General features: G+C 52.4%; 7 protein-coding genes across 7 annotated transcripts; 3 read left to right on the forward strand and 4 right to left on the reverse strand.

Moving 5' to 3' along the window:
- Window positions 1-138: 138 nt before the first annotated feature.
- Window positions 139-749, reverse strand: Z517_06918 (uncharacterized protein; the record flags this gene model as incomplete). The annotated part of the gene is made up of 2 exons (XM_013428657.1): window positions 139-567; window positions 627-749. The coding sequence occupies 2 exons, from the start codon at window positions 747-749 to the stop codon at window positions 139-141; spliced, it is 552 nt and encodes a 183-aa protein (XP_013284111.1).
- Window positions 750-2012: 1263 nt separating this feature from the next.
- Z517_06919 (uncharacterized protein) lies at window positions 2013-3864 on the forward strand (the record flags this gene model as incomplete). Its single annotated transcript, XM_013428658.1, has 6 exons — window positions 2013-2234; window positions 2293-2333; window positions 2380-2818; window positions 2868-3267; window positions 3330-3519; window positions 3603-3864. The coding sequence occupies 6 exons, from the start codon at window positions 2013-2015 to the stop codon at window positions 3862-3864; spliced, it is 1554 nt and encodes a 517-aa protein (XP_013284112.1).
- Window positions 3865-8872: 5008 nt separating this feature from the next.
- Z517_06920 (uncharacterized protein) lies at window positions 8873-9443 on the reverse strand (the record flags this gene model as incomplete). Its single annotated transcript, XM_013428659.1, has 2 exons — window positions 8873-9143; window positions 9367-9443. 2 exons carry the CDS (start codon window positions 9441-9443, stop codon window positions 8873-8875), a joined length of 348 nt encoding a protein of 115 aa, XP_013284113.1.
- A 5088-nt stretch (window positions 9444-14531) lies between these two features.
- Window positions 14532-15974, forward strand: Z517_06921 (uncharacterized protein; the record flags this gene model as incomplete). Its single annotated transcript, XM_013428660.1, has 1 exon — window positions 14532-15974. The coding sequence occupies one exon, from the start codon at window positions 14532-14534 to the stop codon at window positions 15972-15974; it is 1443 nt and encodes a 480-aa protein (XP_013284114.1).
- Window positions 15975-18329: 2355 nt separating this feature from the next.
- On the forward strand, window positions 18330-19460 carry Z517_06922 (uncharacterized protein; the record flags this gene model as incomplete). Its single annotated transcript, XM_013428661.1, has 1 exon — window positions 18330-19460. The coding sequence occupies one exon, from the start codon at window positions 18330-18332 to the stop codon at window positions 19458-19460; it is 1131 nt and encodes a 376-aa protein (XP_013284115.1).
- A 244-nt stretch (window positions 19461-19704) lies between these two features.
- Window positions 19705-20781, reverse strand: Z517_06923 (uncharacterized protein; the record flags this gene model as incomplete). Its single annotated transcript, XM_013428662.1, has 1 exon — window positions 19705-20781. One exon carries the CDS (start codon window positions 20779-20781, stop codon window positions 19705-19707), a length of 1077 nt encoding a protein of 358 aa, XP_013284116.1.
- An 18-nt stretch (window positions 20782-20799) lies between these two features.
- Window positions 20800-22851, reverse strand: Z517_06924 (uncharacterized protein; the record flags this gene model as incomplete). Its single annotated transcript, XM_013428663.1, has 1 exon — window positions 20800-22851. One exon carries the CDS (start codon window positions 22849-22851, stop codon window positions 20800-20802), a length of 2052 nt encoding a protein of 683 aa, XP_013284117.1.
- Between the last annotated feature and the right edge of the window lie 123 nt (window positions 22852-22974).

A 22974-nucleotide genomic window follows, 5' to 3' on the forward strand; every position in this document is an offset into this window, starting at 1 on the left:
TAGAGTAACCTGGACATTTTCCTCTGCTGTACTGCAATATGCATACTGTGTAATCTGTAGCTGTACAAAATAATGTACCGTTGATCCATCAAGGCTGTGTAGTACCAGAATTCCATACACAAAAACAAAAAGAGGTCCTCACTTCCCAGATCTGGCAACCAGCCACTGGAGCACTGCTTCCAGGTTGGTTTCTTCCTTTGCGCTGATTCCATAACAGCTGATTTCACGATGAATGATCGATTTCAAGTCCAGCGCGTCAATCAGTTCGTCAACCGATAACTTGTTGGGCAAATCAGACTTGTTGCCTAGAACAAGGAGGGGGATGGCGTTGAGCGTAGGTCTGTCCATGAGATTGTGCAGCTCCTCGCGGGCGACCGGAATGGCATCCTTGTCGGCAGCATCGACCACGAAGAGAATGGCATTGACTCCGCGACAATATCGCTCCCACATGGATCGATAACGTGGTTGACCTCCGAGATCCCAGCACTTGATCGAAACATGGCCCTTTTTGACTTCCCTCTTGTTGAAAGCGACCGTGGGCACAGTATCGACAGTGAATTCATTACCCTAGACATGATAGGAGTTAGGCGCTTTCGGATCAGCCAACAGGAATAGACCTGACTCACAGCAAGAACCCGCACTAAGCTCGTCTTGCCGGCATTTTGTAAACCAACGATCGCAACGTCCATCTCGGTCGCCCAGAACATCCACAGCAGCCAGTCCCATAACCAGGTAAAGAAGCCCGCCATCTCAATTGATATTTTGGGGATTTGGATGTTCTCATCTGTCGAGGGATCTCCGTAATGGTTCAGGGAAGGAACCTCTCCGATGTGCGTTATGACATGGTGAGTATGGCAGTTAAACGTGTTCCCTGAGGTGTTGCTGAATGAAGCAATTATTTTAATTCGTGCCAATGACGCGCCCCAGAAAAGGCCAGAGAAAAAGCGCGGCAAGGGACCGTCCGGCACGTGATGTCAGTTTGCATCTCCTACTCCTCCACCTTCGCCTGCACCATTTCCCCTGGACAACCGTGATCTTTTTTTTTGCGACGTTTGCCGTTGTCCTTTGTAGACCAGTTGCATGTCCCCATGGACATCTGAGAATGACACACCTCCTTGCAGGATTTGACCCTTTCGAACCCCGACAACCACGTCCGGGACGACGAATTTGCGAGGACATCTCACACTCCTGTTTGCTTCCGCATACACAATCCCCTTATCTGCGGCATCGAATCCGAGGTGGATCGCCAAGGACCGACCACGTTCAATGATACGGCAGTTTGTACTTGAAGGCGGTAGCTGACAGCTGGCAGCTGGGCCCCGTGCCTTGAATCTATCATCCTATACTCCCACGTGGCTCAATATGGCACCATTCATTGTGGTTTGATTCTCAGTGCACCTCTCTTGCCCTATCGAGCATGGTATTATTGCTACCGTTCACCACTGTGGCCAAGAGGCAAAGTTGGACGGGGACTTTCCGAGATATCTGTCAAGAGAAGGGGATTGTAGGAGCATACTAACTCAACAACATCAGCATGATCAACGACGGAATTGATGGCCAAGCACACCGGCTTATATAGAACGAGTGGGGCTACTGATTGCTTGTTCCTCGCCCGAATCACATTGCTCTGCGCTCGTGTGGCCTGAAGCCTCAACCGCAGCTAACGCAGATCATTCCAGGGCCCCACGGCTTGGTCGCAAAACTCCGCATTCGACGATTGTAGGGACAACAGCAGCTGGGATATCATGTGGCGACAGACGGACAACACCTTTGCCTCTGCGTCAAGATCCTTGACGCTGGGACATGCATGCCGTTGCCATTCGAGATCCTTATCTCACCTACTACTTGTATCGCAGAGCTATGACCAGGTCGTCTAGTGCCGATAACGATGTAACTCCGACGGAACCCTGGCGGAATCGAAGTCATGTCTATAAGACATATCCGGCATGCCGTGAGCTACGGATGTCTTGCTTCTGCGAGTGCTGCACTTCTGTCAGAACCACGCTTGCAAGATGGCCGACGTGGAAAAGACTCCGGTCCAAACGATTGAACCGACCGCCGATACTCATTCGAAGCCTTCTAGAACCCTCCTTAGCCGTCTCAAAGGCAGTGCAAATGACCCCGATGCCCTTGGAAAAGAGCTCTTGCAGAAGGCTCTTGAGTTTGACGAAGCTCAACTTGAACGAGATGCTCTCAAAGTCCGCAGGAAGCTTGACTGGATGGTCATCCCAATGGTATGGTTCTCTGGATCAATCCTCAACAGATCACGAGCTAATTCTTGGACGATGATAGATGATGACAACCTACATGCTAAGCTTTCTCGACAAACAGACGTGGGTCATCTTCCACGCGCACCAGTCCCAGCTCTGACATCCGCAGCCTCAACTATTCCAACGCATACGGTCTTCAAGCAGACACCCATATGAAAGGAGATGACTATTCATGGGTTGCGTCGGCACTATATTTCGGTCAAATGACCGGCTCATACCCCTCGAACGTCTTTCTCCAACGCTTCCCCATTGGCCGAACAATTGGATATATGCTTTTCGTCTGGGGTTCCATCTGCATGCTGCAAGCAGCTGTTTTCAACTTCTCCGGCTTCTTTGCCATTCGCTTCGTCTTGGGAATGGTCGAGGCTTGTATATCTCCTGCTTTCGTGCACCTCACCTCTATGCTATGGACGAGGGAGGAACAGGCGCTCCGAACCTCGTTTTGGCTGTCGACAAACGGAGTTTCTTCGATTCTTGGTGCCTTACTTGCCTATGGAAGCGGCCATGCAGCACACCTCGCTGTCGAAAATTGGAAGTTGATTTATTTGGTGAGGGAATCCTTTAGTACCTAACGGTGCAGCATCTAATCCTTTACAGATTGTTGGGGCTATGACATTCCTCTGGGGCTTCGTTATCGTTGTCTACCTACCCGACGGACCACACAACGCCAAAATGCTGACGGAACATGAACGTATGGTTGCCGTCTGGCGTGTATCGAAGAATCAGATGGGAATCAAACATCACAAGATTGTTGTCGGCCATCTCAAGGAGGCAGTGCTCGATCCAAAGACCTACCTTGTCATACTGATGGGCTCATGCACAGGCCTCCTAAATGGGGCCGTGGCCAACTTTTTCTCAGCCCTCATCAAGGGCTTTGGGTTCGATGCACTTCATACCACCGTGCTTCAGACGCCTGGTGGCGCCTTTGAAATCATTGGATGTATGGGATTCGGTTGGGTGGCGACCAGGAAGAACCTTTTGGGTATCACGGTTATCCGTCAGTGAAGCATCTGCTCCTATTGACCATGGGCGGCTTGGCTAACACTTTTGACACTTCAGTCTCATGCCTACCGGGGATCGCGGGTTTGATTGGTCTCTTGACCATTAACATCAAACATCGGTACTCGCTGGTGGCTTGTTGCTGGCTACAAAACGTCCTGGGAGCACCTATTATCTTGGGATGGACTTTACCAGGTGTGAATGTGGCAGGGCACACCAAGAGAACTGCAGTTGTCGGAGTCTTCTTCGTGTAAGTGCCGTCTTTCTGCTCATGACGGCGGATCTGCTTGTACGATGCTTGAGAAACTGCGCAGCTTACACAGACAACCTTAGATTCTATTGCGCCGGAAACATCGCAGGCCCGCACCTGTTCTTGCCTTCTGAGGAACCACGATATTTCACCGCCATCAAAGGACTACTAGGCACCTACTGCGCGCTCTGCTTCCTACAAGTCATCTATACAACTCTGTGTTACTTTGAGAACAGGTCGCGCGACGCAAGGGGTCTCCACGCGGAACGACAGCAGGAAGAACTGCTCGAGGGCTTCGACGATCTCACGGATAAGCAGAATTTGCATTTCCGATACAAGATTTGAGGTAACGAGGAGACGAGAGGTGAGGGATACGTACCGCTGAGGTCAGCGTGGAATCGTGAGCTGCTATCGACAGAAGTGATGGAGATGTCGAGGCTGCATTGAAGCTGGTATCTGACCCAAGTCTTTCTAGGAGCGGTTGCTCTCATTCGCTCTTTGTGTAGCAGCTCCAGGTCGCAAATTGGATGCTCCAACGCTGTGGTAGACGAGAGGGAATAGATAAAGTATCTGATTTTTCGATCGGACGCCCGTTTACAAGGCTCTTGAGGCCTGTGTCTTCGCTCGCCTGGACGATATTCCCCGACATTGCCTGTTCCCGTGTCCGTCTGGCTGTGACACTGCTTGGGAATTTGGACCCATGTGAATATCTGAATATCTGTAACCGTTTCTTTCGTTCCACGTGCTTCAGGACGAATGCGAGGTGAAGAAAGGCCTAGACCTCTCTCTCGCTCTCACACACATTGCTTCCTGTCCCCACATCCTCCGCCTCTGGTGTTTCGTGGTATGATCATCGGACCCGGCCGCGAGGATGGAGGTCGTATCAGTCCGGTAGATAGGTCGGTCCGTAGGTGATAGGTAGCCTGCGAGCTAGTTATGTCATGTCATGTCATACCCATATCATACCAAAGAAAACAGCCCTGACCAGCTAAGGCCAAGTCTTTTTCTTTTAGTATTTGCGCAGCAGGGCACTCGTTCTCGCTGTCCCGAAGTCTCACGCCACTTGAGAGAATACCATTGACAGCTTTCCCTCCCTCCCTCCCTCCTAAGTGACGTGCCAAGGCTCTTCGGGCATACTCACACTCATCAGCAGCACAGTAGAGTCGGTTATATGATATTCATGGCATATATCCAGGAGCCTCGGTGGTCCGTAGTGGTGGTAGTGATGGTAGTGATGGCGACGGGTGACTAAAAGACCTTGTTTCTTCGACAAAGTATAAAATAATATCAGGAACGCAGACTCGTTGGATCCCTTATATGCTCTTCCGGAGCTGACACAAGATCCTTGGAGACAGATTTGGCAGCGAATTGACATTGGCCGAGGAGATGAGACTGGGCTCGAGTCTGGAACTCGACCTAGACCTGAATCTGGGTCAATCTGGATGGCCGCCTCGTAAATACCAGTCACTGGGGATTTCTGGTTTCAACGAGGCCGTCGGTCCTCCGCGCAGAAACTCTACCTGATGTCCATACCGAGCATTGTGAGAGTGTGTAGTGTGATATCAGCGCCTCAACTCCCGGATCTGGCTTCCTCCCTCCAGGACATCCCTCCTCGGTGACGGCGTCCAGTCTATAAGTCGGATAAATGAATCTAGGACACCCACATCCTGGACCGCGTTATATGCTCTTCTGGCGTGGATTCTGGTTCATTAGAGCGACAGAGGGAGTTTTTCAGCAATGGGAGAACTGGAATCGAAGGCTCTTTGCTTTTCAATATATACCGTGTATGCTTCGGGGCTAGGTAAGAGGTAGGATATGGATGGGAGCTTGACACTTCCGTGCCTGCGGCTTTCGAGTTGGTCTCTGGAGGATAGATGACGGTGAGTGAGTATTCAGACTTCAGATGGGTTTCTTCTCTTCCCTTGTGGTGGTCATCGGGACAGGCCGCTTTGGTGATGAGAGAGTGTAGACTCGAGGGAGTGGGTGAATAGGCTGAGTTCATCAACTGTACCGAGTAGAGATTTGACTTTGACGGCCATGAAACCTTTTCCCCATTTGTTTTCCAATAGGATGGGAGTAGAACTTTCTTTCCTCTCCCGTACATGAAGCCCCCATCTCGCACAGTCATCGTCGGTAGAGAGACAGTGTATGGCCTCTGCAGTCCCGTCGACGCCAGCGTAGAGACTTTGAAAATGAGGTGTCTCTATCAGGGGCTGGACAGTGAGTCTCGTCAGCACACGATCATTGCGGACTGATGACCTTGTAAGGGGGGGAGACACGGGGAATGGAAGTGATCGGAGGAATGGGAGGAATGTAACACCATCTCCAGCCTCTCTCACTCTGTCCCTCTCTCTATTGTCCAGTTGAAGCAGGAACTCATCATCCTTTGTCAGGGCGATAGCCAGATACTGTGGCACCCGCTCGTCTATCCCCTTCATGGAGGAGTTGTGAAGGAGCTGCTCCACGGTCGAGAGAGATGTGTAGTTGTCCCGGCTTAACAGAGTGTCAAGGAATCAAGGGGGAAGGAGAGCCTGGTCGTGACGCTGACCAAGAGCACCACTGACCAACTAACGAAGGATGTTTTGATCTTTGGTTGATTGTTTCGACGAACTTGTTGGGGCTACAGTTTCGGGTGGTGGTGGTGGTAGTGGCGGCGGTGTTAGTCAAGGATGATTCAGGATCCCAGACTCTCTCTCATGGGGCATGGCTGGAATGCTTTCTGTTGGCTGTGCCGTGGCAATACGTTCTTAGAGGGTGGGCTTGAGGGATTTCAAACGAGGGTTTGGAGGGAACACTGACGAGACGACGGTGACATTCATCCTCCCCAGCGGTTTCAGCGGGTCGAGGATTGACGGAGGATTCCCATCGCGACATTCTTTTGAGTAGTCATTGTCAACTCTGAGAGGGGGGGCTTGACTTGGCTGGGGCGGTAGAGGCTGAAGCAATCACTGGTGCTGACCAAATCCAGCCCTGTCGTGCCACATGGACGGAGGCTCCAGGCAGGGGGGGAATTGGTAGGGATTGGAAGCGACAAAGATGTGAGCATGTTTCCGCAACCACTCATTCGAGACCAGATCAGCCTCATGTCAGTAAAGACTTGGATCCTGGATGAGGACCATGAGGAAGACCCATGAATGAGACAGGATCTCCGGCCATCCTGTGAGGGACTTGTATTCTGTAGGTCGTCTGTGTACCTGTCTAGTGTCGATGACCAAAAGGGCAGGTTCCCCCCAGCTCCTCCATCATCAGTCAGCAGAGCTCAAGGCCTAGATGTGTAGAACGTGTAGATGCCTCCAGGACGAAGTCGATAACAAGGGCCCTAGGTAGCGAGAGAGAGAGAGCCATGTAGGTTGGCTATTAGGTAAAGTTGTACTCGTACAACTCGGTGCATTCCCCACAGAGCCGGGAATCCAGAATATCCCGTCGAATTGGACCATTCATTGCACCTGGTATACCTGGGACCCCCCCCCAGTGACAAAGCGACTATTCAGCCATTCACTCCTCAAGACTCGAGGGACATAGGTTTCTGGAAAGGATATATTCCCAAAGAGGAAATCGTCACCTTCCTACATTTCCCTCTATCGGGATTAGATCAGGATTCGTTTCGTAGTATGTAGTTGACAACCTCGTCCGTCGTGCATCTATGGGTTAGAGTGGGGGTCCGGGTCCCATGCCTTGTTGAGACCCAATGCTTCCTCCTCAATTCTCCACCAGACTGTCCCGCCTGTGTGTCTGCCTGCCAGCCTGCCAGCCTGCCAGCCTGCACAGTCAAGGCCCTGTGGACCTGCTCATCCCCGCTCTTCTGGAGGAAACTTGACTAGAATGCTCCAGCAAGGCAAGATTGCGAGGAGCAAAGAAGTTTCCAACATTCCACGGGAAACAACGACAAAGAGGTAAGTGCCCCTTCCGAAAGGGGTTTAGGTTTGTCGCAAAGTCTCCACTTCTGCTCTGGCTCTGGTATAGAGTAATAGACTATCTACTCGGTACCGAGTAGAGGACCTAGACGGGTAGGGTAGGGCAGGGTGGGGCGGGTTCAATGGATACAATGTGCTCCGGGCATAAGTACGTGGGTACGTGGGTACCCCGTAGTGGGTTTAGAGTGTGTGGTACCTATCTACCTACCTAGCTACCCTACCCTGCCTTACCTTGCCTTGCCTTGCCTTACTCATTTAGCGAGAACAAGCTACATACTCACTCGTAATATCGACAAATATGATTGAATCCTCAACAGGGGGATCAACCCACCGGGCCTGCCTGGTAGGGTCGAGTACTAGATAATCCTTTGCCGAAAAGCCTCGTACTGTACCGAGTATAGTGTGCATGTAAGCACAGCCCAACCCAACCCGGTCCAGTCCAGTCCAGCCTAGCCCCCAAAGGTGGTTTCCACAGCCATAACTCACCCTGTGGCTTGACATGGGGAGGGGGGAACTCTGCATAACTCAACTCGTACGTGGTGGTGGTGAATAGTGCGCGAAGAATAAACTCCGCTCCGTCGAGAACAAAGGAGACAGGCTTCCCCCGCTCGGCTGAGACGGAGTATCGAGGGTCTCCCCGATCAGATCAGACCAGGTCAGACCAGACGAGACGAGCAAGACTCAACCCCAGGGTTAATTAGTCAGGCAGTTGGTTGGTTGGTGTTCTTTGGACGAGGCAGAGCCCAGCCATCAAGTGAGCCCTGGAGCCACGCATCGATTTAGCCCCCCCCCTCCTTTCATCTCCCTATAACTTAAAAGCCAGACAGACAGACAGATCGAAAGTAGACACCGAAACAACCTCACGCGGGATAGAATGACTCCCAGGGTTTGTTTTGATCACTTACCGCACTACTCACGGGAACAACGTACAAAAGGGGGCTTTCCTCCGTTATTTTGGCCCCCTTTTATGTAAAAGGCTGGTAAGCAGGCAGGCTAGATAGGCTAACGGAGATGATGGGAGTTGGGGCGCATTTGGGTGGTGGTTAGTTAGCCATGCAGCCAGCCAGCCAGCCAGCCATCCTTCTCACCAGGGTCTGGAAAGGAAGACTCGCAATACTCGGCACTTCGAGTGATGAGTGTAGCTTGTGGCGGATGAAGCAACAATACCAACGATAGGAAGATCCTCCAGTGTCAAAGGACAGTTGGGCTGCATTGCTCCCTGCTCCCTGTCCAGCAGGGCAGAATCACCCAGATCGGCGTTTTGTATGTACCAGCTCTATGAGAGTTGCATGTCACATCTGTCGCTCCCAAACATGGGTGTGATGATCGTATTGCTTTTGAAAGACGAGGGATCCATCTCACTCGCCGAGTGTCGTCTTGGTCGACTGTGTCTGAAAATGCGAAAGTGGGAAACGCGAATTGAACAGCATGATGAGACCTCACGGCTGCTTCGCGGCAGCCTTGTCGTGCAAGTCTCCTTCGGCCCCGACTTTCACACTCTGGTCAATCTTCTGTGCCTTGCCCTGCGCCATTCCCGTCCGCCCTTCCAACGCCTCATTCACACTGTCACTCAGCGACTGTCCACCACTACTGATCTCGGGCAAACTGTACATCCCAGTCGACGATTTGGTGGATAACATCTTTCCTCCGACGTCGCGGTCTACCGAAGTCTTGACGCCGTAGTTGGATTTCTGCTCGTCGATGGTGTTTCTGGAACACGGGCAACATGACATGAACGAGTTAGCGAGTTGGGCAGATCAACACTAATTTGAGGAAGGCCAATTGAATCACAGACGGTCGAGGTGTATCCTTTGAGTTTTGGGATCCTTTCATTTGTGGTTCATTTCTCCCGACTCGGAACTCCCCTTTGGGCGGTTCCCACAGTAGAGTTTCTCCGAAGGAGCCGCGTACTGGGAATTCAAGCTTCACTTACCGTGCGATGCCGTGCTGCTTCGCGTCGAGTGACGTTGGGTCGAATTGGGCCGCGTGGCCGCCTTTGGAGTCTGCCATGGCGAATGCGGTGGTCGGAGGTCGAGTGTGATGAAACCAGTGATGAAGTCTTGTGGCGCAGTTGACCGACTACGATATCCGCGATGCTGTACAGGCGGAGGTCGATGAGAATTCGGTACATCAGGAAATGTCACTTTCTGAGGTTGTAGTGAATGTCCATAAAATGACGTCATATGACCTCACGCTGCATACAAAGGCATAAAGGAGCTCAGCCTCGTCCACCCTCGTCAGCCTTGCTCTCTCCCCGTGTCACACATCAAAATCCCCGTCAAATAACCCCGCCAAGGTGCCCGAATCTTTCTTCAAAAGACCCAGTTCACTTTCCTGCGTTCAAGTCTCCAAGCTCAGGACAAGCAATGTCGGTGGAATCTTCACCTTGACACCAGACTTGGACATAGCGCGTTTTGAGGCAACTGCACACCTTTCGGCCTGCCTCTTTGGAAAGGTACTCTTTATAAGCACTAAATCCATCGTGCACTGAGCAGATAGGAAGGAATCTGGCCGAAGACTGCGTCTAAGTGATGATGAGTTTGAGCGTTGTGCGGAACCGATTCAACCGAACGAACCATCTCGAAATTGGCTATAGTGGTGGGTTGATGTCCAAACTTGTAGAATCACAATTGCGACACTTGTGGATTGACACACTGTGGTTCAGCGTGGAGACACGGAATCGAGGGATGTGATGTTGTTGCATTTGGTCCAGACAAGCAGACGACCATGTCCGAAAAGCATCTCATGGTGTAACAACAGTGAATAAGCCCGGAGGAAGGGATGGTAAGGAGCCCTCTGCCCAACTGACCACAAATGGGCCACCATACCTGTATGCAGAAAAGATAGCCATCTCTGCACGAGCCGTCTTGATGGTTGGCTGTTTTCGGTTTCCAGTCCGAAGGGTACCTCTCACGGTGAAAAGCCGTCAGGAGTGAGTTGTTGAGAGGGTTAGGACTGAAATCCAGATCGCCGTCGAGAAGACTCCTTCTGAATCTGCCACAGACTTGTCTCTCGGATATTTCGTCCCGGAATCTCTTCCCTTGGCCTTGGCTGTCTGCGTAGTATCGTGCCTTCGCGGGGATCATACTCTAGCTAGCACAAGGATGCAGAAAAGCCAAGTGACCCAAGAATGAACGACAAAGTCGAGATTCCGACAGAGATTAGAGTTACAATGCCACCACAGTCGATCGATTTGGCTATTGCAATGTCAAGTCTCTACTGCGGCGAAAGGAAGAGAAGTTCTTTTTCCCAAAACCATGGCAGATTGTGGAAGGAGGCTTGTTTACACCTACATCACGTGGCTTTCCCTTCCCGTAGGGCAACATCGGTATTTACGCAGTAGGGAACTAGGTAGCGTCGAGAAGAGTAGGCAGGCAGAATATGGTCGGAAGGATATATTTCCGAAAGTGTAAAGGCCGCGTGCCGCCTCATGGTCAGACTAGGAAATTAGTGTCGTCGATACGGGTGGGGGCAGACGGAACCGGTCAGGCACAGACCAGGGGAATAATGTAACGGTGGGCTGTACTCGGTACGAGTACACACCTTCTTAGAGTCACAGTATCGTGGCCATGGCTGTGGCCATCTAGACTACAAGCACAAAGTACCGACACCAGCCGTGAGCCTTGTCTTTGTCCTTTGTGGAGACTTGTTCTTGGTACTTGATACTTGGTAATGAGTACGAGGTAGACGCTCAACAAATCCACCAGGAACCTGCTCTTTACGGTTTAGTTTCTTCACCGCGGCTCCCACACCCCTCCACCTGTGACACCAGCCACAAGTAGATATCCCAATTTTCTCACAGTGTCCAAGGCTGTCTGTCTGTGCCAGTACGAGGAGATACCCCGGATTGTCTCCGTTGTTGCTTATGCGAAATACATTTCGAGTCGGTTGGCGATTATCAAACGACACTAACTGTTTGCATCCATCCATCCTATCCATTGTATACTTGTATACCTGGTTGTGGTACCTACAGTGCGGTAGATACTGACCTTGGTCACGGGCTTTGTGTAGTCAGCATACTGAAAGTACCTGAAGGTCAAGCTTCGATAAGCTTTTCTGAGAGGGGAACGCTTGAACGATTCTCCGTGCCCCCCATTACGGCCCCTACCTACCAACCCGCTATAACTACTCGTATGAGATACTATCCTGGTCAAAGGGGGATCGATGTGCTTTGGACAAGTGGATAAACTCAATCCGGTTGGTCTCCCCCCACCCTCCTCCTCTCGCCTCCATGACTAAGAAAACAGATAGAAAAAAACAAGGCTGGCGCCTGGCAAGCGATCCCAGATTTAGTCTCTAGAATAATCAAGAACAATCCCTCCCCGCCCAGTGGCGGTGACAATGCAGAAAAAGGAATCGAGAAATTTGTTCATTCTTTCCGATTTGCTTGGGCAAAGCCAAGCGAGAAAAATCCGGAAACGAAGCCTGATTCGAACAGTTTACAGTTTTCCATTTCCGGTAAAGCGAGGATTTTCCCCCTCTCGTTTTTTGGGCGAAGTTTATCCCATTCTTCCCCCCCCCTCCCTCTCCCCTTCCCGCGCGATTATTATTATTGTTGTTTTGTCAAGATGTGTGATTTGCGTGGACTCGGGTAAAGTACTCGGGTACAGTGCTCTTCTCGGGGACAGGAATAGAATATGTGCTTGTACTTGTATCCGTGCTCGTACCGTACACAGATACATACATACCGTGTACAACGCGGAGATACGCTGAGAAGGGGAGTAGTCTGACTCAGGTTACAACCACCGTCTATAGCCTATCACGTCCTCGTACAATGGATAGAATATGTCCCTGTCTCATCCTCACAGGCACCAAACCGCCACTCTGCCTACTGCTACTCTCCTCCTGCTGTCAGCCGCCGGGGGATCGACTGTGTACCGACCCGTGAGATCTAAAAGGGCGTAGGGCGCCAGAAAATCCCCCTTGGAGAAAAGGAAGGAATGGGGCGGGGGGTCCTTTGTATCTCCTTTGCGCGGCTGTCGAGTACATTTTTGTAATCCGTACGTACGTACGTACGTACAAGCGATCAGGTAAAGTAGATGTGCCGCCCCCCCGGACTTCTCTCTAACAAAATTAGGTCTGGGCCCTTGTGTACATAATTAAACTCGGAGATATATACAGATTCTGACATAAAACAAAAAACAAGAGTGCCCTGTGAGCGCTACCGACGATCCCTTGTGCCTGTCCTTGTAGTCAGCCAGCCAGCCAGGCAGACAAGCGGAGAGTGACAGATCCGTAACGACGCCAGGACCAGTCAGTAATGTTCTCGATACTTCGGAACGGGGATTAGCCTTTCGCTATGGGACGGATGGGATCGTCATGGTCAATGCGAGTTGGTAAGATGGCAAGGTATGTGTGTGTGTGTGTTCGAAGCATAAAATGGTCTAGTCGGCATATTTCCATCTCTTCGTTTGGACCCGCTCCCCTGAAATGAAGCTTTGGTCTCGCGCTTTCTTTCGCGCTTTGGCCCAGTCAGATGTGGATTTCATCCCCGACACCAAAAGAATGTCAGATCTTGCTAGTTAATTAGTGAGTTAGTTAGTGAGCCACTACTATTTAGTACAAGACTATGGGTAGTCAGAGGGACCCGCGGAAGGCAAATTCCCCAAAAGGGTCTTCCCAGACGGGGCGTGCGGGTATAACCAGGGCTGTTTCGACCGAGGACCGACTGACACAAAAGATACTGGGGGCTTCGGAGACAATACCTACCTAGAACAGCAGGGGGCTCTGCCACGAATGGGAAATTGATACGTCCGGCGCGAGTAGGACATATTCAAGTGGGGAAGATTTCATCCTTACCTGCCTCTATACCAAGAGATACCACAAGTACAGAGTACTAGCAGACTAGGTAGATGACTACTCCTGACATGGTTCTTTCGTTCCCACTCGCTTCGTTCGCTAGGGTCTCTGGGGGCTATAGTGGTCGTAACTTTTCCATACATGGCTGACATGGATATGTTACAGAACAATGCAGTCAGCGGCTCCTGCTCCTAGCATTGAATCCCTTTCGCTTGCTCGGGCATGAAGCCTTATCAGGAGATTGACAGTGGTACCCCTCAAGAGTACTGGGTAGATTGAACTGGTCGTGCCAAACTCGCAACAGCACAGCTCGCCTCCGACCCGGTCACCGGTCTTTGGTCTTTCCTGGTGTGAAGGGGGAAGAACTTCCCAAAGAGACATGGCTGCGAGTGCCTGCAGCAGCTCGCCATCGGTTCCTCGTACCTTAGGCAATAAGGCCATGATGTAATTCCGCCTCGCCTGCTGGTGTCTGCCTGGTGGCTCGGACTTGACTGCTCCGCAAACCAGCAAACCCCCGGCACAAGACGCAATGACTAAGACTGTTGGTGCCGATGGCGGCTGACAAAGAATCCCGGGCTTGTATCGTCTGGCCACTTGGATCGAAAGGGCCGACAGGCTGGTGGCTGGATGCTGGCAAAAGGGGGGAGGGGGAATCCTCGTCTGCGTGGCGTGCATGGATACGAAGACCCTTGATGGTTCGACGGTGGAACTTGCCGCAACGACGACTATCGGCCAATGACGAGATTGATTGGTCGACCATGTAAGCCAGACGGGCGGCCGCTATGACACCAATCGAAAAGGAATGGTTCCTCGACAAGTCCCACGGTCTAGCTTGCCGTTTCTTCGTGGGTATTTCTGTCTGGAATCTGCTTCAAACTGGAGAAATCAGAACGCCAGTCTCGCTTTGACCACGGCCGACCCGCAACCAATCAGCGCATTTTTCTTCTTCTCAAAAACGGGAATAGTCTGATGGCGCTGCCGGCACGGAGTTGCCGATTGGATCGACCTCACTAGGCCCTGCTTGTTATCGCCGTTTCAACGCTGTGCGAGATCCTGCCCTCCTCAGGTCCAACTTCCTCATCACTAGCCCCCAGGGTTCGCCTGTACAAAGCATCATGGTCGATGGAGCTCAGGGATGAGTAATAGCGGAGAGCAGCCGTAGAAACATCCATCCTGGACCCCCTCCAAGGCTCTATATACCCCAGGACAACAATACATTATTGTCCAACAGGGAAGGGCCAAGTCACCCTGTCACTATAGACCTGCAAACACAACCAGTCCACCGCCGGCCATCCAGCCATGTCGAACCAAAAACCAGAGGGGAGGGTGTTCACCTTTGTAGACTATGACATTAACCGACGCGGAGTCACCGAGACAGCACGCGCGCACTTGATGAAGGATCGTGTGCGGTCCAAGAGAGAGGCTCGATCAGAATGGGTGTCTCGAAATCAGTTCTCGCCGTTGCGATGGATGCGGCCAAAAGAGGAAAATGCGCAGTCAAATCCAGATGGTTCCAATGCAACACCCTCCGGATTGGGCGAATCAGACGGGGCGACCAAACGCCGCATCTCCCATTATGCAGCCGTCATCGACTTCCAGAGGGATAGTGTCACGGTGTCACCATTTCTGAGGAAGCCTCGTTCAGAGTCACCGCGGTCGAGAACTGCAGCTAAGGGCGAGCCACGGACAAAGGGGGAGATCCAGGGCAACAAACCGTGTCAACGGACCACGATCGACAGGAAGCGACGGGCAGAGTCGCCGAGGGAGAGCGACCTGGCAGAAGACTCCAGATTAAGCAACTCTCCATTTCCCTTTACCGACACCGAATCGCCCAGCTCCAGCGCCAGCGCCTATGACGCGGAGCGTCATTCTCCGCAGCTGCCCTCTAAATCGCGAAGGCCGAGCACGGAGAGTCGATCAGAATTCGGTTTATCGTTTCTCGAAAGCCTGAAGATCGAAAACACCCCCCCGGGGCAGCAGGCGACCCTCCACGAGCGCCTTTCAGGCTCCGAAGAAGAACCCCAATGCACGGTGGTGCGGGAACTCCAACAGTCGGTCGAAGGGTCGCGTATTGTCTTGACGCCCACCGATCGTAATTTGATCCGGTACTTCGCGCTAAACGCAGCATCCATGTTGGGCTTGGACGTTTACCCGGATATCGTCCAAAAACACGACCCTGTGCTGCAGCTGTTTATCCCATTTGCTGTTTCTAGCCAATGGTGTTTTGAGACCATGATACTACTATTCAGCGCCAACCATTACCGCAAACACGGACCCCAGCCAGAGAGCGATCTGTTCGATGCCGAGAACCACTATCTCGCCGCTCGACAGAACTTCATCCTTGCACAAACCCGGCAGAGGATATCTGCCCTGGCCAATCACAAGGACTCGGGTGATGAAGACGTCGTGGCTTTTTTGTTCTTGGCCCTTTCAGAGTACTGTGCAGGCCACCGACAAATTGGCCTCATGCACTTCAAAGCGTGGAAAGAATATTGCGAAATGCGACGAGTACTTGGCATCAGGCCCTGTGGCCTGCCCTGCAAGACCATTGTATGGTGGTGTATCTCGGTCTTGACTGAGAGTGACGTACTGCTGGACTCTATAATCAATCCATCCACGAGGGCTCGGGTCAGGGAAGACCCAGGGAAGCTCTTTAGGTATTTTGAGAGTTTCAGTGCAGAGCAGTCTGGTGACACGAGCTTGTCGGTACCGGCAAAGCTGGACAGGCGGATTACCTGTTGATATGAACGGGGTAGGGAGCAAAAGTGGTCTTTGCACCCTTTTTATAACACAGATCTTGTTCAAGATCCCACTTTCTACACGAGATCGTTCGATCTCACTGGGGACGACAGATCCGTGATGCAGCGATGATGTACATTGAATCCGATTTTTTTACCCGATACAGGGGTAACAACCTCAGTCGTGCTTTACCTTCATAGGGAAACTTGATCATTTTGGCAGGTGAAGATCAGCCGATAGAACCTACCTCCATGTCGAGATATGGCGCCATTCGTGATATGCCATTATTAGACCTTGTCGTATTGATATGTCCTAGCTTCCGCGAGTTCTCTCCGCACTGCCAAATCATCTCGAGTAGATTGATTGCCCAGGACTACCAAGAGATGCATTCGTCAAAGTAATTTTTTCAGCAGGTGGTCGACTTCATGACAGCCAAGCCTCTCTCGGTCTTTCTGATCTGTCAGGGTCCTCTCCTTGCGAGAGATGTGACGCTAAAGCTCCACGGCAACTCCGAGGATTAGCGATGGTGTTCTCGTGATACCTCGACTGCCCGTCCCAGCCAGGCATTCGGAGCGCCGGTCCATCGCAGGGAGGTTTCGGTTTTGCTTAGGAACAGCGCATTCCAAGTGCCGGGCTGGGCCACGATCGAGACTAGCAAGTGGTGTTATTGGTGGTCGGCAACGTAATAGTCCTGTATCTCGGAATTAGCTCAGACCAGAGCCGATTGGCTTGTGGAGAAACTGTCCCACAGCCTCCTGCTTGTGTCTTACACATGGATGCCCCAGCTCGCAACTCCCACGAGCAGAGAGAAACAGAGAAAGAGAGGGGGAGAGAGAGAGAAAACAGAGGCGGAGGGCATCAAGAGATGCTCAGTCTGATTTTGTAACTCGGTGACACAAATGCCCGGAGGTGGAGGCGCAGGCCTAAATGTCTTGGCGCCACGAAGGCTGCGGCCGTCCTGCCCGCAATGCTCCACTCGTATTTTACACGTGACTTTGACCCACTTCACAGTCAGGCTGCTTCTATTCTCCCTCTTTAACCACCTCCACTACAAGTTGACTCCTTTACTCCTTTTCTTCTCACCGTTCGTTAACCTTGAAATCTTCAGTGGCAATTAATGCTCGTTCAATGCTCCCCAACCTTCACAGGACTAACATCTCGAAGCCACTGAAGACAAAGCAAGGTTTGTTTCCCCGCAGCAACACGAGGCTCTTCTGAATACCACCTCGCCTATGTACAATCCCCCGCTCCTTTGTCCCGAGTCTTGTAAGCTCGACTTGAGGTCGTCGACTAAACACTCGAAAATCCCGCTCCAACGTATGGTGTCGCCTACAGCGGAATTGCATTTTCTCTTCCCAAGAGACGATCAACTTGAGGAGCACCACTGAGGCGTCGTGTTGGAAAATCTACTGCCCTCATGTATGGGCAGTGATGTGGTCATCCGGCTACTAGGGTCCTACAAGCACTGCGCGTGGCCATGGCAATACAACGACCAGCAAACCTGGAAGTTTGAATAGACTTTGGTCTGTGGCAGGCTCTCTTCCGGCCTTGTCAGCCTTGCAATGATCACCAGTCCTGGTACGAAGTACGAGGATCGTGCCCTGCAGCCGAACAACGAGTTGTCTGTTCGACGGCGTTTGCTTGTCGCGACACCATTGGCTCGCTAACCCTAGCCCTTGCCAACCGAAGTCGTCAAAATCAACGAATCAAGCACCTTGTCTCCACGGGGTTCCAGAACTCCGTGGCCCAGTCGATTAGGGAAACTTAACCGTTCAATAGGAAATCTAGCCGTTCACCACAGCCAAGTGACCACGGGACTTTGATACTTGTCGGTGATGTTGCTGACCAATCCAATGAAATGCAACAGCTGATGGCAGCCAGCACGCACTGGCTTTCCAACCAACCAAGAGAGCCATGTCTATCGATAAAAACCCCATTCCCGAAAAACCCCCTGCCGATCTCTCTCTGGTACGAGTAGACGTGAGTACTCGTCAGATATTTGTTCCCTACACAGAGGTTTTGTATATATTCTTTTCCAGAACGTTTGGACGATACTACGACAATCTATCTCATCGCCCCGCCTCAGACTCAATAGGCAATTCACAATTATCCACACCCGCGACAACCCCTTCCTCAGAGCCGGGGATCATTTTGCGTCCCAAGGAAAATTCCCCGCAACGTCCATTTGTCAGACAACCGTCGCCTGTGGGAAAGAAGAGATACCTACCTACCAAGTAAATAACTTCTACGAGGATATTCCAAAGACTGTTTGCTTTTTTCACCACTGTTCTACAAAGAGGAGAAAACATACCCACGTCCCCTTCCCCCACCAAAAAAAAAAACACCAAGTAAGAAGATATGGGCTCTCTCCCCGTGTCGGCGCCGTCGCGGCTCTTCGAGCCCCTCAAGGTCGGCCACCTCACGCTGCAGCACCGGCTGGTGATGGCGCCTCTGACGCGGTACCGGGCGGACGACTCGCACGCGATCCTGCCCATGGCGACGACGTACTACGCGCAGCGGTCGTGCGTGCCGGGGACGCTGCTCATCTCCGAGGCGACCATCATCTCGCAGCGCGCGGGCGGCTACGACAACGTCCCGGGGATCTACACGCCGGAGCAGATCGCGGCGTGGAAGCGCGTCACCGACGCCGTCCACGCAAAGGGCTCCCACATCTACCTGCAGCTGTGGGCGCTGGGCCGCACGGCGGACCCGAAGTCCGCGGCCGCGCAGGGGATTGAGCTCGTATCGTCGTCTCCCACCCCCCTCAGTAGCGAGGCTCCCGTGCCGCGCGAGCTGCGCGTCGACGAGATCCGCGGCTTCGTCGACGACTACGCGCAGGCGGCGCGCAACGCGGTCGAGGGCGCCGGGTTCGACGGGGTCGAGATCCACGCCGCCAACGGCTACCTGATCGACCAGTTCACGCAGGACGTGTGCAACAAGCGCACGGACGAGTACGGGGGCAGCGTGGAGAAGCGGTCGCGATTCGGCCTGGAGGTGGCGCGCGCCGTCGTCGCCGCCGTGGGCGCCCACCGCACGGGCATCCGCCTCAGCCCCTTCAGCCCCTTCAACGGCATGAAGATGCGCGACCCGCTCCCGCAGTTCACCCACTTCATGGAGGGACTCAAGCCCCTCAACCTCGCCTACATGCACCTGGTCGAGTCGCGCATCTCGGGCAACGCCGACGTCGAGGCCACCGAGAAGATCGACCCCCTGATCGCCACCTGGGCCGACGTCTCCCCCGTCCTGATCGCCGGCGGCTTCACCCCGGCCAGCGCCCGCCGCGCCGTCGACGAGGAGTACAAGGACCGCGACGTCGCCATCGTCTTCGGCCGCTACTTCATATCCACCCCCGACCTGGTCTTCCGAATCGCAAACAACATTGACTTGACAAAGTACAACCGAGGCACCTTCTACACCCCCAAGTCCGAAGTAGGCTACATTGACTATCCTTTCAGCAAAGAGTTTGAAGCTGCCAGTACAAAGCTCTAGAGAACTTCCATGTAACTAGACGATTAAAGCATAAAATATATATGACACCAATTGGAATGTCCATTAAGAATATGCATTTTCCAACGCTAAACCTATGTTATCGTACGGAAGACAAGTTGGTGCCATCTTCTCACTCTGATTTCGCTTCTTCTCAAGCTCTCTTCCCACCAGGGAGGTAGGCGGAGGAATGAACGACCAATGTGCACAAGCACAATGATTACAACCGCGGTAAAGGACCGACTGCTCACACCAGCGCAGCTCGTTGGCGGGGAAACAACTGCCCGCCGGCGTCCATGTATACCCGCCTCTCGTACGTTAGGTCTGGATCATGCTGATCACACTCTTGCCGATACATTTTGATGTTGTTTCCTTCCATCTCCTCCACGACCACCTGTTCTATAATGTCCTGAGCCGTTGTAGGCTGACGATACTCATAACCCATGAAGGCGCCGAGTTTCCGAGCCTCCAAAGCCGGTGCTCCTGCAGCAGGGTCCCGCAAGATGATGTCTCTGGGCCTCTTCTTTTCCCTCTTCTTGGCTTTGGGCTTCACATTTTCCGTGATTATCGTGGCCAGAGTGCCTTCAATATGGAGACCTGTGTCCACAAGCGTGGCTCCAGTCGTGAGGCACCCATTCACCCGTGGTTGCATAAGAGGATTTTTCAGCGCATGCATCTGTTCCGCTTCAGCATGGGTGACCCCCAGTCCGGGACAGTCCTGGGGAGGGGGGATGTTCATGGCGCTGGATGGCACAATATTCTGCCCTTCTGCCTGATGATGGCTCAGTTGGGTAGTTTTGCGCTTGGTGTTTGCGTTTGTATGTTGAGCAGCGGCTTCCTGTCCGGGCGCGACACCAACCTCGTCCAGCGTTGTCGCAGAATCCATGTCGGATAGGGCATCCTCTTCATCAAAGTATTTGGTGTCTTCCCAATCTCTGACGCGAGGCTCATAAGGCGGACGTTGCCGGTAAAACGTGTCCCAATTAGTGTTGGCAAACCATGCATGACGCTTGATATCTTCAGCATCGCCAGGATAGACAAAATACCCCTGGTAGTTTTGATGAGCCTTGTCCGCGACGCAACGGACAAGACGGCCGCCGACAATCTTCCTGGTGAAGTCATTGTGTTCATACTGCCGACTGCAGAGGCGTTTCTCCTTTTCCACCAAAATTTGCATCATGAGATCCAATGCTTCCATGCTCGGAATTGGGACACCCTCTGGTTGTGGAAACATCAAAGTCTTCTTGTGCTGCAGGATCTTGAGCTTGGTCTGTTGGCGGTCGTCGCAGGCAAACGGAGTGAAACCGAAAAGGCACTCGTACATGATGACCGCGATGCTCCACTAATCGCATCGTCCGTCGTACATTTCGCCGCGAATGACCTCGGGAGCCATATACTGCGAAGTGCCAACGACAGACCGGGCCAGGCGTCGACGTTGCGACCGGTTGCGCCAATCCAAAATTGGCTCTCCCAACATGGGTTCTTCCTTGTAATTCGAGTCCTCCTTGCCATGCCTCCTGCTTGCGTGGTGTGAGTGGGCTTCCTTCTCTTGTTTGTCCTGATCGTCACCATCAATCACAATCCCCAAGTCATCCAACAGCGAGTGGCGATTTTTTTGATAGAATCTTTGGTCGTGAGACCAGTCTCCATTAAAAGCCAGACCAAAGTCGGAGATCTTCAGATGGCCGTCGAACCCGATGAGAAAATTGTCGGGTTTCACATCTCGGTGAATCCACTGCATGCGATGAGCTTCTTCGACGCAGAGAATCATTTCCGCAATGTAGAATTTCGTGAACTCTTCGCTGAGAGTGTTCTTGCGGATGAGCAACCCCAGAAAATCGCCTCCGATGCAGTACTCCATCACTAGATACAAGTGCTTTTGATCCTGAAATGCAGCAATCAGAGGAATGACCCATCTCGAACCCTCTGCCGCAACAAGGAAATCACGCTCAGCTCGGAGATGTCCTTCTTGTCCGTTGCGGATCATGTCTGACTTTCGAATGACTTTCATGGCATAAACTTCCTTCCTGGCCTTGGTCGCATCTTTTCGCTTGCTGAAAAGACTGCCAGATAGCAACCTGCCCGACGACATCAAACTGGATCGAGATGGTGCGTTGATCAGCACTTTGTCGGCGCCTTTGATTTCAGAATTCTGCAACCCATCGCCGCTGTTTTTGGCCTTGACCAGTCGAACAACCCCGAAGCTCCCCTTTCCGAGAACGTTGATCACTTCAAAGCCACCGATACTGACCCCCTGACTCGCTTTGGCTGAGCTCGTCGTATTTTTCAGCACTCGGCGCTGTCGGAGATTCTCGCTCTCAGCCATCTCCCACGCTGTCCGAATTCGCTCCCGAATATCCGGAGGCAGCTGTAGTTCACGCATACGCTTCTCCAACTCCTTGCGCCGTGATGCTCTCGGCGGTGTACCCTGGAACAACGAGTTGAAGTGGAGCTCGAAGAATATTTTGGTGGTCGCAGCGGCTTCAACCGTCCTGATGGTGAGGAAGGGAGAATTGATACTTTCTGGGATCGGACTAAGCAAGCGACCTTCTACCATGAATTTCTGTTGGTCGACTTCGACCAAATCGATGCAACCGCGGCGGACGGTTGACGAAGGAGTCAATGGCTCCGAGGTTTGCGCAGTCGATGAAGTCCCATTGATGGAGGAAGATGTACCGCTAATCAATGTGGGAGGGGTAGAAGAGCACGGTGTCGAGGACGCTACGGCTGACTCCCTTAAGAGTGTCTGAACGCTAGGTCTTGAACGTAAGCCTGATCTCTTGACAATGGTCGAGTTCCCGTTGCCGAACGCTTGTTGAAACTTCTGGCTTATGCGGCGCTGGAGTCCGGGGGCAGATTGACTCCTAGAGAGCTCACTCCCATTCTTGCTGGTGGTAAGAGAACCGTATGAATCGTCCTCTTCGTTTTCAGGGACTTCATATAACCTAGGGGTACTCGGAGCGCTCTTGACAGTCGGTGATGCTGAGATATCCCCATCATCGGCCGAGTTGTCAGCAATAGCAGTCAGTCGAATCTTCAAAGGTTGGTGGATCGTCGTCGTGTTTGATTCATTGGCAAGTAAGTATACGGAGTGATTTTCGTGGGTCAGAGGAAACGTGGTCTCGTTGTGGTATTGCATGCTGCCACCGCTACTTCTATCCCCCATGCCCAAGACCGTCTTAATGCTGGAGACCCCCCTCTTGAGCTGGCTCTTGACGCTGAGCTTTGACCGGCCAGTACTGGTGGACTCCATCGATCGCGAGCCTGTGCCGTCAAAGAGATGATTGAGTTTTGGGATCTTGGAAAGAGGAGGGTTGGCCCAGCGAGCTGAGAGGGAGAGCGGAGGAGGAGATGATGGGCGTCGTTTTCGACCCAACGCAGTCATGAGTGTCATAGCGTGGATGGCGAATACTGGCCGCGAGACTTGTTACGAGAGCCGCCGTCAGTTCCTGTATAAGGTACGAGTATAAGAGCAATGGAGATGTAAGTAAAGTCAAGCGAAAGCCAGTGTCGATGT

Source organism: Fonsecaea pedrosoi (genome assembly GCF_000835455.1).
Source record: "Fonsecaea pedrosoi CBS 271.37 unplaced genomic scaffold supercont1.4, whole genome shotgun sequence".
In the NCBI taxonomy this organism is placed as follows: domain Eukaryota; kingdom Fungi; phylum Ascomycota; class Eurotiomycetes; order Chaetothyriales; family Herpotrichiellaceae; genus Fonsecaea; species Fonsecaea pedrosoi.